The 15,493-nt window shown below is 45.1% G+C and overlaps 1 protein-coding gene across 2 annotated transcripts in view; it reads right to left on the bottom strand.

The window, feature by feature from the left end:
* Positions 1-15,493, bottom strand: part of mpp7a (MAGUK p55 scaffold protein 7a) — a 151,082-nt gene that overhangs the window by 89,182 nt on the left and 46,407 nt on the right. For both annotated transcript variants that reach the window (XM_046062724.1, XM_046062732.1), the window contains one exon: positions 2,145-2,263. In XM_046062724.1, coding sequence (XP_045918680.1) covers positions 2,145-2,263 — 119 coding nt within the window. The remainder of the gene's footprint in view (positions 1-2,144; positions 2,264-15,493) is intronic.

Below are 15,493 nucleotides of genomic sequence, written 5' to 3'. Positions count from 1 at the left end.
TCAATGCCTTCCTCTTGCAGGAACTGCTGACACACTCCAGCCACATGAGGTCTAGCATTGTCTTGCATTAGGAGGAACCCAGGGCCAACCGCACCAGCATATGGTCTCACAAGGGGTCTGAGGATCTCATCTCGGTACCTAATGGCAGTCAGGCTACCTCTGGCGAGCACATGGAGGGCTGTGCGGCCCCCCAAAGTAATGCCACCCCACACCATTACTGACCCACCTCCAAACCTGTCATGCTGGAGGATGTTGCAGGCAGCTGAACGTTCTCCACGGCGTCTCCAGTCTCCCACCTGTGGACGTCGGGCCCTCATACCACCCTCATGGAGTCTGTTTCTGACCGTTTGAGCAGACACATGCACATTTGTGGCCTGCTGGAGGTCATTTTGCAGGGCTCTGGCAGTGCTCCTCCTGCTCCTCCTTGTACATAGGTGGAGGTAGCGGTCCTGCTGCCCGGGTTGTTGCCCTCCTACGGCCTCCTCCACGTCTCCTGATGTACTGGCCTGTCTCCTTGTAGCGCCTCCATGCTCTGGACACTACGCTGACAGACACAGCAAACCTTCTTGCCACAGCTCGCACTGATGTGCCATCCTGGATGAGCTGCACTACCTGAGCCACTTGTGTGGGTTGTAGACTCCGTCTCATGCTACCACTAGAGTGAAAGCACCGCCAGCATTCAAAATTGACCAAAACATCAGCCAGGAAGCATAGGAACTGAGAAGTGGTCTGTGGTCACCACCTGCAGAACCACTCCTTTATTGGGGATGTCTTGCTAATTGCGTATAATTTCCACCTGTTGTCTATTCCATTTGCACAACAGCATGTGAAATTGATTGTCAATCAGTGTTGCTTCCTAAGTGGACAGTTTGATTTCACAGGAGTGTGACTGACTTGGAGTTACGTTGTGTTGTTTAAGTGTTCCCTTTATTTTTTTGAGCAGTACAAAGGGTACAGTAAAATATAGCTCTAACAATTACAAGTTTTCTCCGTAAATTGACTATTAAAGCATTCTCAGTTACAACAATGAACTACAGAAAGAGCTGAAGCAGTTCTAACGTATATTTACTTGGTAGTGATTTAAAAGCTGACTTGCAGTAGAAAAACCCATGTGACAAAAACCCTGCGATTCCGTTTCCAATAGCAGGAGATGAAGAAGGAGATTGGCTCCAGATTGCAGAGAATCTCAAGGGAAGATGAGTTTTGGGCAGACAGACAGAATGTGTTACATTCATTACCTCTGTCTGTCTGCTAGCATAAAGATATCAAGTGTGCTCATCTTCCCCCAAAACTCTGCAGCTATCTAGTTTAACAGGCAGTAACTGGACCACTGGCCCGTTCACTGGCAGAGCGGGCGTTACAAGATCTGGGTGGGTAGACTGATGGAATGACAATAAACTTAGTAATGTATGAATAAGACTGCAAGGAAGGAGGGTGAATAAAGCAGTGTTGAGGTGCAAGCGTGTGCTTTTATGTGAATTGGAGAGGTCGGCTCAGGGGCTGGGGTCGCGAGAAAGTCAGTCCCACGAGAGGAAGGATGTGACTGTGAAGGTGGGTAATTTAGACTTAGATGCAGATTTTAGGAAGATTTAAAATCTTATGTTATAATACTGTCTGTCAGGCCTGAGGCTGTGATAAGTCCTCCTACTATTTCACATTTTTATATTTATTATTGAAAATTTAAAAAACAAGATGAAAGATATCCACCTATATGAAGCTACCTAAATTCTATTATTTGCCTTCAGGTTGGAACGTCATCTCTGAACATGTGAAGGGGAATTTTGTTAGTTGTGTAAAACTTTGCAGATATGATTGTGAAATTGCTAGTTAAATTTAGTAATTCATGATAATGGAACTGACACTTAAGTTTCATAATGCGAGTATAACTACATGCTGGTTAAAGAAAACATGATTTGTAAGGAAATGATTTCTCTTCTAGTGCTGGAGATAGAAATCGCTAGTTTGAAAGTATGAATCTATGAAGAACTGAAGCTTCCCAAACATGATGGATATGAATGTGCTCTATGAACTGCGGTGCCTTGGCAGAAGCAACATGGGTGTATAAATCTGAAAAAAAATATCTTAATTGAACCACTAAGCAAAACTTGAACACAAACAAGAATAAGATGCCTTTTTTGCTTTACCTTGACCAGCGAGTGGAGGCTTCTCTCCCCAAACATGTCCTGGAGGAAGGTGTTGTCCTCAGGGCGGCTGACATGGGGTTGCAGCTGGGAGGGCAGAGCCGCCAGCAGCTCATACAGACCTTCAGACAGGGAAGAGGAAACAGAGGGTCGGCATGGCAGTGGGAGGTGTGAGTGTATGCACACACTGTCAAATACACAAACACATGAATTGAAACAGATGTGCAGTTTAATTATCTTTATATATCTGCACTTTAATAATAGGCTTGGGAAGTAGGCTTCAAAATGCTTTACATAACATAAAAGACAAAATGTTAAATACAAAAAGACATTTAAATACAAATAGAAAGATATATACAGGAAAGTAAAAGTTACAGTCCAGTGTGAGATATTATTCCGAAGCCTCAAATTTGATTTAAAGGTCCAGTTTGTAATATTTAGGAGGATCTATTGACAGAAATGCAACATAATGTAGATAACTATGTTTTCAGTGGTGTAAAGACCTTACATAGTGACTTGTTTCGTTTTTATTACCTTAGAATGAGTCATTTCTATCTATATGCACAGTGGGTCCTCTTACATGGGCGTCGCCATGTTGCGCCGCCATGTTTCTACAGTAGCCCAAACAGACAAAAGTTTCTACAGAGCATGGTTTGCCACTACGTTGAATATGTACGAAAAAAAGAAGAAGGAGAAGAACAGGTAACATTAGTAGTAGTAGTAGTAGTTGAGTGATTTATTAGAAGGCTGAAAAGAAGAGAAATGTGGACAAATGTAGTCCCACACATATTATTTAGCACAAGAGCAGACAGAGCGTGTCGGCAGCTTCTCCTGCTTACTTGGAAAGGGAGGGGTGACTGACATCACAGGGGTGACTGTGCATTCATGTGGTGTCGGAATAATGAGAATCTTTTTATCCACCTTAAATCTTTTTTGAAAAAAGAGAGTGTACATGGGACATAAAGTATACAGAACTTACATATTTTGCAAACATGTAATTTGCAATAAGGTCATAACAGTTAGTTTATTGTCCATGTAGAGTGAACAAGATGTCTGCGTGTTGTTTATATGCTCTGATAATGCTAATGCAACACATCTTTGTAGTAGCGTCTGTGGTGTTGTTATTAGTGATGTGTAAAGCTTGACCTTAGATGATAGGAGGCGGGCCTGGATGCAGGGCATGATGGGATATGTGAGGGCAGGAAGCGGAAGGTGGACGGAGCGGGGTAAAAAAACAACAATAAAGAGTTCACGTTCAGCTCACAGTTTGTCTCACGCAGATGTATTCTTTTGAGAACACGACATGGTGTCAGAAGTGCTGTGGAGACTGTAACGTGAGTCGGCTCGGACAGAGAAACAAAGAAAAGGGACAGAGTGAGTAAAGACAAATGAGTAACAGCGGAGACGAGCAGAGCGGGGAGGTAGTTAGCAGAATGGCTAACACGCCCGGCTCTACGTTTAATATTCAGCCACTTGAGCCCTTTGATTTTTCGAAGCCACACAAGTGGACAAAGTGGATAAGGAGGTTCGAGAGGTTTCGCCAGGCGAGCACTCTAACGACAAGCTCCGACGAGAACCAGGTGAATACCTTAATCTATTGTATGGGAGATGAGGGAGATGACGTTCTGAGAGGTATTAAGCTTAGCGACGCCGACCAGCGCCAGTACGTCAAAGTGAGAGATGGCTTTCAATCGTTCTTTGTTGTGGTAAAGAATGTAGTGTACGAGCGTGCAAGATTCAATATGCGAAGACAAGAAGCAAATGAGACGGTGGATGCATTTGTCACTGCACTGTACGCACTAGCGGAACATTGCAACTATGGAACACTACATGACGAATTAATAAGAGACAGAATAGTTGTTGGACTGGCGGACATAAGGCTCTCAGAACGCATGCAAATGGAAAAGGATTTGGATCTTGAAAAAGCTATTAATATGGCAAGACAATCAGAGGAGATTAAAAAGCAGCAAAGCATGATTGGGAGTGATGGTGGTGTAAAACACATGGATGTTAGCTCTGTGGACTGAGTGTTTACACAAAGAAAAGACTAAATTTGCTAAAGGCAAAAACAAGGGACACAAGACACACAACTTTCAGAGCAAAACACCAAAAGATTCCCAATGCTACAAGTGTGGAGGCTTACCTCACCCTAAGCATGACTGCCCAGCCAAAGACGCAAAGTGTCGTTCCTGTGGAAAGAAAGGTAACTACCAGCGTGTGTGTTTTGCTGGAAAAGCTGTGCACGGTATAGAGAAACAAGAGGAAAGTTTCTTTCTCGGCTCTGTGACTTCAGATATGGATCCATGGACTGTTGATGTTAAGATAATGGACAAAACCATTACATTCAAACTTGACACAGGAGCAGATGTCAGTGTGGTGCCACAGACTGTTTTTAACAACATTTTTTCCACTGCACAGCAGCCCCATCTCCTGAAAGCAGAGAAACCCTTGCTTGGTCCAGGACAGGTGCCACTGCATGTGTTGGGGTTCTCGAGACTGCAGCTGAGGAGAGGAGCTAAGGAGACAGAGGAGAAGGTCTATGTTGTCAAAAACCTGAGTATGCCGTTGCTCGGGCTGCCAGCTATTGTAGCCCTTGGTTTACTCCAACGTGTCGACAGCATAGACATGGAGGCCCTCAAGGCAAGTTACCCCAAGCTGTGCAGCGGTCTTGTGGGGTTGCGCAGCAAACATACACCATCGAGCTTAAACCTGATGCGGTGCCTGTTTCCCTGAAAACCCCCAGGAGGATCCCATTGCCACTGGTGGGGAAAGTCAAGGAAGAACTCCAGCGAATGGAAAGCCTCGGTGTCATCAGTTGTGTGGAGGGGCCCACTGACTGGTGTGCTGGCATGGTGGTCGTGCCAAAGAGAGACAGTTCTAGGGTGCGCCTATGTGTGGATCTGACTGGTTTGAACCAATATGTGTGTCGTGAAAAGAACATTCTGCCATCAGTCGAGCAGAGTCTTGGAATGCTAGCTGGGGCAAAAATCTTCAGCAAACTGGATGCCAACATGGGGTTCTGGCAAATACCCCTGTCAGAGGAATCGGCCAAGTACACAACCTTCATTACACCCTAGGTCACAGAGGGGCTCGAAGGTGTGATCTGCCACATTGATGACCTGTTGGTATGGGGGTGCAGCCAGGATGAGCACGACATACGTCTCCATGCTGTGCTACAAAGGCTCAAAAAGGCGGGAATCACACTGAATGTGGACAAGTGTAAAATCTCCACGTCGGAGGTGGTCTTCTTGGGTCACATCATTTCAGCCAGCGGCATCCGCCTGGACGCAAGGAAAACAGAGGCCATCATGGAGATGAAAGCGCCCACAGATGTCGGAGAGTTGAGAAGTTTCCTTGGGATGGTTAATCAGCTGGGTAGGTTCATTCCCCAACTGGTGGAAAAAGACAAGCCGCTCCGTGACCTCCTCTCTAAGAAATACTGCTGGGTCTGGGGCGTGGACCAGGCTGCTGCATTTAAAACACTGAAGAGAGCCCTGTCTTCACCTCCAGTGCTAGTCATGTACGACGCGAATAAGGACACCAAAGTGTCGGCTGATGCATCATCATACAGCCTGTGAGGAGTCCTTCTCCAGCGATGGGAGGGAGAATGGAAGCCTGTGGCTTACGCATCTCGGTCACTTACCCCAACCGAACAACGCTATGCACAGGTGGAAAAGGAGGCCCTGGGTCTCACATGGGCTTGCGAACGGTTCTGGGATTTCCTTATAGGGAAACACTTTTGCCTGGAAACCTATCATAAACCCCTCATCAGCCTACTTGGAGCTCAAGCACTGGATTTATTGCCACCAAGGATCCAACGCTTCAGGATGAGACTGATGCGCTACACGTACACTATCGTGCATGTGCCAGGGAAGTCGCTTTGGACAGCAGACACACTGTCACGCTCGCCTGTAACATCACGCATGTCTACCGAGGAACAGGAGCTGATGGAGAGCACCAATATCTATGTGGACTGTGTCATGGAGAGTCTACCGGCCAGTCCCACATATATGGAAAACCTGAAAGAGTAACTTAAAGCTGACAGTGTCTGTTCTCGTGTTATGGCCCTATGCACAGACGGATGGCTGGTTCATGCAAAACAAGAACCTGTGCTGAAAAGCTACAGGTGTGAGCGAGCTACACTTACTGTTAAAGATGGCTTACTGCTGAAAGACACACGACTTGTGATACCTTCAGCAATGCGGAACGATGCTAAATGCTAAACTACATGAAGGACACCAAGGCGTGGTGAAGTGCAAAGAACGAGCTCGACAGTCAGTTTGGTGGCCGGGGCTCAGTCAGCAAGTGAACGACATGGTTCTCAACTGCAGAAAATGTATACAAGAGCAACAAAACCACAAAGAGCCAGTGATGCCATCAGAATGCCCCAACAGACCGTGGCAGAAGTTGGGGGCGGACTTGTTTGTTTTAGGAGACAAAACATACCTGCTCGTTGTTGACTATTTTTCCAGGTATGTAGATATCGCACAGCTGTCTCGCACCAGGTCCACTGATGTCATCGTCCATCTAAAGTCAATGTTCGCTCGCCATGGCATTCCAGAGGTCCTGATGTCAGACAATGGGCCTCAATTTTCTGGACTAGCTTTCACTTCCTTTGCGGATTCCTATGGGTTTCAGCATATCACTAGCAGCCCGAGGTTTCCACAGAGCAATGGGGAAGCAGAACGGGCTGTCCAGACTGTGAAGAATCTCCTGAAAAAGGCAGGGGACCCCTATCTGGCTCTTCTTGCCTATAGAGCTACACCTCTTTTGAGCGGTTATAGCCCAGCTCAACTCCTAATGGGTCGACGTCTTCGCACTACAGTGCCAGTTCTTCCCTCGCAGCTGGACCCTGCACTGCCTGATAGCGTCACCTTTGCTGGGAAGGAAAAGGAGAAGAGGATCTCTGATGCTCGAAACTACAACATGCGCCTTTGTGCTAAGGCTCTCAGTGTACTAACACCAGGTGAAAAAGTATGGGTGACTGATGCAAAGTTATCGGGGACTGTGCTTCAGCATCACTCCATGCCAAGGTCTTACTTGGTGGATCTACCTGAGGGGGTGGTGAGACGCAACCGTCAGCACCTGCTACCTCTACACACACCTGCACGGGACAGAGAGTTATCACCACCACAGCAAAGGGCAGAGCAAACTCCTGTGCAGGTTCCCATGTCACCTGCTATAGCACCCCAAGTTTCACCCGCAGAGATTCCCACTCTCAGAACTAGGTTTGGAAGAACGGTAGTCAAACCTAGCAGGCTCAATCTGTGATCAAGATAAAAGACTGGGGAAAAGAGACTAATCTGAATGTCTGTGAATTGAGAACAAAATATGTGTGAAAAACCACTGTAAATGGAATGATAGCTGTGATGGGGTATAGTAGGAATAGCTACTGTTAAAGGTGATGTTGTTTAGACTAGTTTTGACCACTTAAGTACACTGGAGAATTCGAGGAAAAGTAATTGTCTAAGCACAGCAGACAGTGTAATTTCAGTTAACCAATAAAGTGGCTATGTTAACAATGTTCCTCCTTGCAGGATTCAAATAGGGACAGACCTTTCAACAAAAGAGGCAGAATAATCCTCTAAGGTCTGATGAGACAAAGGCAGTCTACCCTTTGTTCTTTAGAAAAGGGGAGATGTGGTGTTGTTATTAGTGATGTGTAAAGCTTGACCTAGATGATAGGAAGCGGGCCTGGATGCAGGGCATGATGGGATATGTGAGGGCAGGAAGCGGAAGGTGGATGGAGCGGGGTAAAAAAACAACAATAAAGAGTTCACGTTCAGCTCACAGTTTGTCTCACGCAGATGTATTCTTTTGAGAACACAGCGTCCATGTACATGAACACACACTGAAGTTGTAAGAAAAAGGACCATCTGAGGAGCATGTGAATGCACCGTGAGCTGCTGGTTGCATTTCGCAATCCTCACCACTAGATGCCACTAAAACTTACACACTGAACCTTTAATGAAAAGCAGCGGCAGATTTAAATGAACAGAGTTGCAGGGACCTGCAGAACAGAAGTGCTCTACATCTGCAGGAATACATATACATTCAAACACACACACAGTAACGAGACAGACAAGACAACACATGCATTTGTAAATGTACACATAAATGATTATGCTAGGGCTTTTATAAGATAAGTCACACATCATTTTCATCTATGGATGCTCTCTCTGTTTCTTTGTCTCTTCCTCAGATGCACCCATCCGAATTCCCAAAAAATAAACAAACTCCTGACATTTGCTGCAAGCTACAGAAAAAAAACAATGCCACTCTTCTGGTCACTGGAAGTAAAAGGAAACATAAAGAAACATAAAGCGTTGCCCCCAAGCCTCTACTTCCCACTATTGTCTGAGTCTTTCCTGTTGTTTGGGGAACACTGCTGTCACCATTTAGAAACAACTCAAAAAAATCCATGTCAGACAACTACAGATTTCACCTTTTGATCAACTGTTTGGTCAACTTTTTTTTTTTTCAACCAAACAGACGTGCCTCAGGAGGTTTTCCATCCACACATCTTTCTTGCCTGGAAACAATCAATTGCTGAAGTAAAGTGCATGTGTGTTTGCTAAACAGAAATTTTGGAAGAAGTAGTCAGGATAAATTCTACGTGGCTGTTGTGCTGGTTATGTCAATACGTTTTATACTGAAAGCCTAAAATGGAAATGAACTGTTCTGAAATAACCTTTTGCACTTAAAAGAACTGGATTTGAGGTAAGTGAAGTGAACAGGCTTGGCTGTATACCATCGGATGTCATGAGCTCACAAGGACAGTGGACATTTGCATTTATCCAGGCCTATGTGGCCCATATACAGGTCCTCACAACAGCATGAGCAAAGTTTGCTGGTGACAGTGAGACAAACAGGGTGCATGGGTCAGCAGTCCCATAGCTGAATCGCAATCCTTTCAGAACAGATGCCAAAATCTGTAAGGTCTTTCGGGGTTTAAAAACCGGGCTTATAAAAGGAATAAATATTTCAAATTCAATTTACAGGGAACCCAACTGGGGATCTGATGGTTTCAAGCTTAAGCTGAAGGGAGGTGAAGCACTCAGAGGGAGAGAGCACAAAACCAGCGGTTGAGCAGGGTTCCTTCCAAACACAACAGAGTCCTGGAGCACAACTGATGGAGAGAAATAGCAGATACTTGTTTGTTGCTCTGTTCTGGTCTTCAGTGTGGCAGTGATCCACTAAATCAGGGGATACATTAAAGGTCAGGCCCATATAGAGTGCAGTCAAGCTGGGTTATATGCATCAAAGACCCCTTAACAAATGCACCAGAAAAGGTCCTCCATTTCCAAACTCCTCAAACGCAACCACACGGTGCTTGAAACCATTTGAACGAACAGTGATCAAGTGAAGAAACTTTAAACATATTCACGGCGGAGCCATCGGAACGTCAAAACAAACTTGAGCGGCTTGGCTACCTCTCTGAGGGTGTCTTTCATCAGAGGACAGAGCAAAAGAGAGGAAGGAGAGAGGGGGGAAAAAAGCACCACCAACGTAACTGGAGTAATTTGTAGCCGAAAATGATTGATTGAAAACAATGGTTGACATCGTTGGCTGGATGAATGACTGACTGACTGAACTGGCGGGCTCTCTGACTGGGTTAGAACAAGTGTGTGCTGGCAGCTCAGACCATTCGGGGAGAGCCATGGCTGACTTACTTAGCTCATGTTATGCACTGCTGTTGCTGGGCAGTCAGATAGATGGAGTGTCATCTGCCACTCTCAGCCCTCTGCTTTCCATTTGGAGGTGATTTGGGGTTCGAGTCTCAGAGGTCTTTGAGCAGACACACAGGATATATCAAGATGATTTCCTGCCCTGTTATTTAGCTCACAACACAGATTCTGTGTAGTGCTAGCACCTCGTACCTCAATGCTACAAAAGTGCGGTGGTAAAGAAAGAAGTATAAGAGAGAGGTTTTACACACAACACATGTGCACCAGTCATTACAGCGACCCCCGTGGTTTCACTCAAGCTTGGTGTCTAATATTGTCTCTGGTATGTGATCATACCAATGCCTGGTTCTGTGCTCCTCATCATCAGAAACTTTGTAGCTTTTTAGCTAACAAGCCTGCCTGAGGGCAGCTGGCCCCGCTCAATCATTTACAACTTGGAACTCCCAACAGAACATCTCACATAATATATTAAAAAAAGATTTAAAGAGACATGGGGATGAGGTGAGGGGTGTAGGAAGGACGGCGAGAGTGAGGGGAAGAGATATGGTAATGTCATTACTATTGGCAGTGCTATGATAGTAGTAGGAGGGGATGAAGGGATCGAGGGAGGGAAGGAGAGAGTGAGAATCCCTAAGTGTTATTCTCCCCAGGTGCAGTCTCCCCTCATATCTACACTCTCAATGATTCAAGTCTCTATTCCTCCTGACAACAATCCCTCTCTATCCATGCTGGGAAAACCTAAACAGGCTGTGCCAATGGCACATTATGGGAAACACATCAACTCCATTAACTATTCAGAAATAACAGCATTATGGGGGGAAAAAAAATTCAAAAACAAGCTGCCACAGTGCTCTCCTTCTGGGGTCACTATGTCAGGCTGAACCCCGTGAACCAGAGAAATCCCAGTTTCAAATAACAACATAGAGAGCTGTGGACGAGCCAGACGCTAAACAAGGACTCTGCAAAGCTGAAATTAAATATAAGAATGTATGGGTGGACAAGCTTGTAGGAGAAATGGAGGCAGAAAGAGAGAGAGAGAGGAAATGAGCCAAAAAAACCACCACAGCGGTGGTAAAATCACTGTGTGTGGACACTATAAAAAGTGGGGAGAGAAATAAATCCAGGGCCAGATGCATAGACACATACGTATGGATCTGTAACATCAGATATCGTGCCCAGCACAGACAGTGAGAGACAAAATGAGAGAGGGGGAAAGAAGAAAGGAAACAAGATTCCGCCAAACCTTCACCGCTAAAGGGTGGACTGACTTGTTTCTTGCAGGGCTGGTCTGGCTTCATTTGATTTGTTTTGGCCAGACTATTCTGGACCCTCTCGTGCGGCGGCTGTGTGTAGCGGACCTGGCAGTGTCTTGTAGTAGACCACTAGGTTCTGTTGTGGCTAGTGCAGGGCCAGCCCAGAGGTCTCGAAGACCAGCATGATGTTGTGCAGGATGACCGAAACAGTCTTCAGAGAAATCAGAGAGGCCAGTGCCTCCGAAACTTCCCGTACAGAGGAAGTGACCACTTTAACTGCCAAACAGCACTTCCCCTCTCACGCCCACACCTCCACAGCGGTTAAAGAAAATAACAGTATTTTTCACAGTTCCCTTTCATGTAAAACACAAAAAAAAATCCCAGACAATGAAATGCATTATACATGATACACATCAAAATTGCTAGTCACATAGGTCAACGACCTCAGGGACACAGCGTTTGCCTGGTTGAAAAATATGACCCTCGCCATGAAATTGTAACATCGGTGCTGTTTACTTACACGCCACACTAGGCCAAATGGGCTGCTGTGAGACAAATTTATCAGTGTGCACATAACTTTACATGTTGGACTGTACGAAACGGATGCTTAGGGAGCCCGACTTCCATCTTAAAATGTAAGTGAAGTACATGTAGAAAGACAAACTGTCTGCCTGTCTGGTGAAAATTAACTTGTTCGAATACAGGAAATGAATCCTGGGTTTCGGCTCAATTTCCTCCCCCCTGCACTTTCTGCCAGGTGCTGAATGAGTTATTGACCTCCCTCATATATCTTCAGAAACATATAGAGAGCACGCTGTTCATGAGGCTCAACGGACTGCTGGGGTAAGAGAATTGTGACAATATGTGGGGGCTTTCTTAGCACACTGCCTTGTGAACATGCTAGAGGGCCACCTGTACAGAACAATGGTGGCAGACAGGGGTGGCAAGAGAAGCAGTTGCAGACAGTGCAGACCAGCGTATTCAATTGAAAGCTTGATTTACCCCTTTATTCTCCATCAAAGAGAGAGGGAAAGGCTGCCTTAAGCAAAGCAAAGGAAGACAGAGACTGAGCACAAAGAGGGAAATTAACTGAAGCAGGAATCAGTGAGGAAACCAAATATTTCAGATACAAACGGACATAAATAACATCTTATTAAAGTATGTGTGCAGAAAGAAGAAGAAAGACAAAGATGAGAAGTGAAGGTCATGAAAAGACCAGGGAGTGATGGCTTCCTGCAACAGCAAGAAATAACAATTGCAGCAAAGATAATTCCGGCACTAATGTAAACTCATTTTCGTCTGAAGGGAGAAACTCTAGACAGACAGTGGGTGGGAAGATGGATTTAACTTGAGTCAGGTGCCAAACAAAAGGAGAAGTGTTTAGGGCCCCTTCTTCACAGCCAATGCAGGACAGCATAAAATATGTCATCAGCCCTGCTTCTGTTGTGTATTTAAGACTACCAGTGCCTGACCTCTTTTAAAACTTGCTTTCTACTAAAGTAGCACACAGGAGCATGGAATAGCAGAGGGAGCATTGGTTGTCTGGATTAAGTGACCATTTGACTGGTGTGGCATCACCTGCCAGACATAAAAATTATATAGTATTTCAAGATGTATTAGCTGAGCAGACGCTGTGATCTTTAAACATAACTTACAATGAGTCCAGCAGCGTTCTACTTGGGATATAACAGTGGTTGAAGAGCGTGGAGAAAGGTAATATATAAGGCTGGGACATTAACATAACGGCAGGAGTCCGTGCTCCGTTCAAGCCCACAAGCCTCCCGTTACCAGTTCCAAAGACCTAACCACTTCTCCACATTAAAAAGGTCAGGGGACTGAGCCCTCCAATATCATCTTCATTGATATTACAGTGTCACGGTCTCTGAATAACTCCATCATTTGGGAGTAAAAAAAAAAAGAGAGAGAGAGAGAGAGAAGCTTTTGCAAGATGTTGGTTAGGGCTCCCCGGCATGGAAAAATTACTTCAGCAAGTACAGTGGGCCGGTCCAGGTGCAATCAACCGTCACTCTGATCATATATCGACTGTTTCACTACCGCAGGCTGAACTCTAGATGTATGTCATTTCAAGGCCTACAAAGAATCCGTGGGCCTTGCTGAGATCATGCCTCATTCAGGGGGAGCAAGAAGAATCTAGGGTGCAGGACCTTATCAAAGTTGTATTTCAGAGCCAGGACAGGCCAAGCTTTTCAAGAAGGATTTACTTTATTTCATCTTATTTTCAACATGCCCTTGAAGATCACGTAGTAAGTGCATCATCCGTCCAATGCTCCATGTTTCGTCACACCTTTACACTTCAAAAGGGCTGTCAGCACATTGAAAACAGAGCTCAGGACAAAAGTACAAGTCTAATCAACATAATTGAATGCATATAGTCTGCAGGATCTGTCAGCAACCCGAAGAGCCAGTGGTGTTTTCAGCTACAACAGCTTTAACAATAACACTACAGACAAGTGAGGCTTGAGTGGAAGCACCTGCAAAAGGGCTGGAGTGAAGTAACTGGTGAAGTAAATAGGGAACTTGGTATCTTGTCCAGGTCACAGTAGTTGAACTTCCCTCCAACCCCACTTCCTTAACTGACAAATGATATACAATGTAAGGAAGGAACGAGAGAGAGTGAAATTCAACATGGAGAAAAGATGGTCAGGAATATCTGGGCAGAAAAAAAGATGATGACAGAGACAGTATCACAAACAAAGACAGATATATGACATGTGGAGGATGGAGAATATATGGGAGTGCCAGTGTAGTGTTTGTTGGAGGCCGAGATGAAAGGCCCTGAAGTCTGTGCGAAGGCTGTGTTTGGCAATGGCCGTCCAGGACTTCTCTTTCCCCAGATGGAGATGAAAGGCCGCTGTTTGGCCTAGTCCGAGTTGGCAGACTTAGATTCACTCTAACACGGTAGACAAAACACAGAAGCCACAACAAGCCGTCCAGATCCAAATGACCTGCCACCTCTGCTTATTGTGGCAATGGAACAGCAGCAGACTTTCTGGAACAGGCCTGCATGTTCTGTCCAAAGCCGTGGCCAGCTACTTATTTCTAGCAAGTTGTTGAGGGATATCAGAGGCAGACAAGCCAATACCAAATGAAAGGCTTCATTTTTATCATACATTAATAGCAGCACTTATGGAAATTTGTGCTTTAAATTTACATTCTAAATCTTTCGCTGTCTCAGTCTCAAAGTTGCGGGCTATTACTCAACATCCCATTGCATGGCTGTCAAACACAGCACATGGTCTGTAAAGCAGTTTTCAGGTTCTTTCTAATGCAAGTGAGCATGTCCTGCCCGCCAATGACCGATTAAGTACCCTGTGTGTTTTGGAAGGGAACAGTAGAGGATGTCATCCTACCTCAAGCAAACGCAAAAAAAAGCAAACGAATTCTTCATATTCAAACAAATAAAAGTCATGATTCCTCACTCTCAGTTGCACTCACTTGATTTCTTTCTTTTACATCTGCTTCCTTTGACTGTTTTTATTTTTTTGTTAAAATGATGTGGAAATTTTACTTCTGATGTAACTGGAAACAGGGAGCTCTTCCAGTGGCAACAAATCCTTGTGTTTCGTTACTGTATTACTGCGGCATCGAGCTGGCTACTAGCCAGGGACCACGACAAATGGCTGGAAGCTCCCAGAGGAACACCACCCCCCTGACATAAGCAAAGTCCTCCCTCAACCCTCCCCAATGTCTCCCACAAGTTGAAGCTGGCCAAGGCCAGATGCTCTGGATTCTTGACATCAGGATGGAAACATTTACTAAAAACAACATGGCCATATTCTTATCATATCGGTCATATTATTCAGAGATTTGTGTTTCTATGCGTTCATTTGTCCTGCACAGAGGTATGTCTATGTGGAAGCAATAATGCAGTGAGGTCACAAAGTGCTTCACCATAGGAATATCTGCATCTCATTAATCAATATCATTATAGAGCCATCACCTTCTCTAACAGTGGGTGTTCAAGATTGGAGAGAATAAGATGGCTGGAATCGCTCATCCATCGCTCCTGCACAAACATGCAGCCAGTAAGTTATTAGCGTATCTGGTAAAAGCGTTGTCCCGTCGAAAGATTTCCATATGTAGTCTTTCATGCGAGTTGTCGCCCACCTCCTCCGCAGCTGTGCATGGTTGAACCACCCTTATCTTTAAATGCTGTGCGGGGGCCGTAAACCTTGATAGAACGCACAGGTACAGCTTGGAATAACACTGTTAACTTTAATAAGGTTAATAAAAGGGCATCATCTTTAGAAGTGCCTGCTCAAGAGTGTCTGTGCAAGGATTTGGGCTCGTCTAGGGCGTATTGTTTAAGGGGCACTCTGCAGTGACAGTAATGCAGCAGACTCAGCAGCAGTCTTGTTATTATTATTAGGTAGAGCCCGACCGATTTATG

Source organism: Micropterus dolomieu, linkage group LG01 (assembly GCF_021292245.1).
Source record: "Micropterus dolomieu isolate WLL.071019.BEF.003 ecotype Adirondacks linkage group LG01, ASM2129224v1, whole genome shotgun sequence".
NCBI classification, from domain to species: Eukaryota; Metazoa; Chordata; class Actinopteri; order Centrarchiformes; family Centrarchidae; genus Micropterus; species Micropterus dolomieu.
The sequence above is the reverse complement of the archived record's forward strand: the minus strand, read 5'-3'. Positions and strand labels throughout refer to the sequence as shown.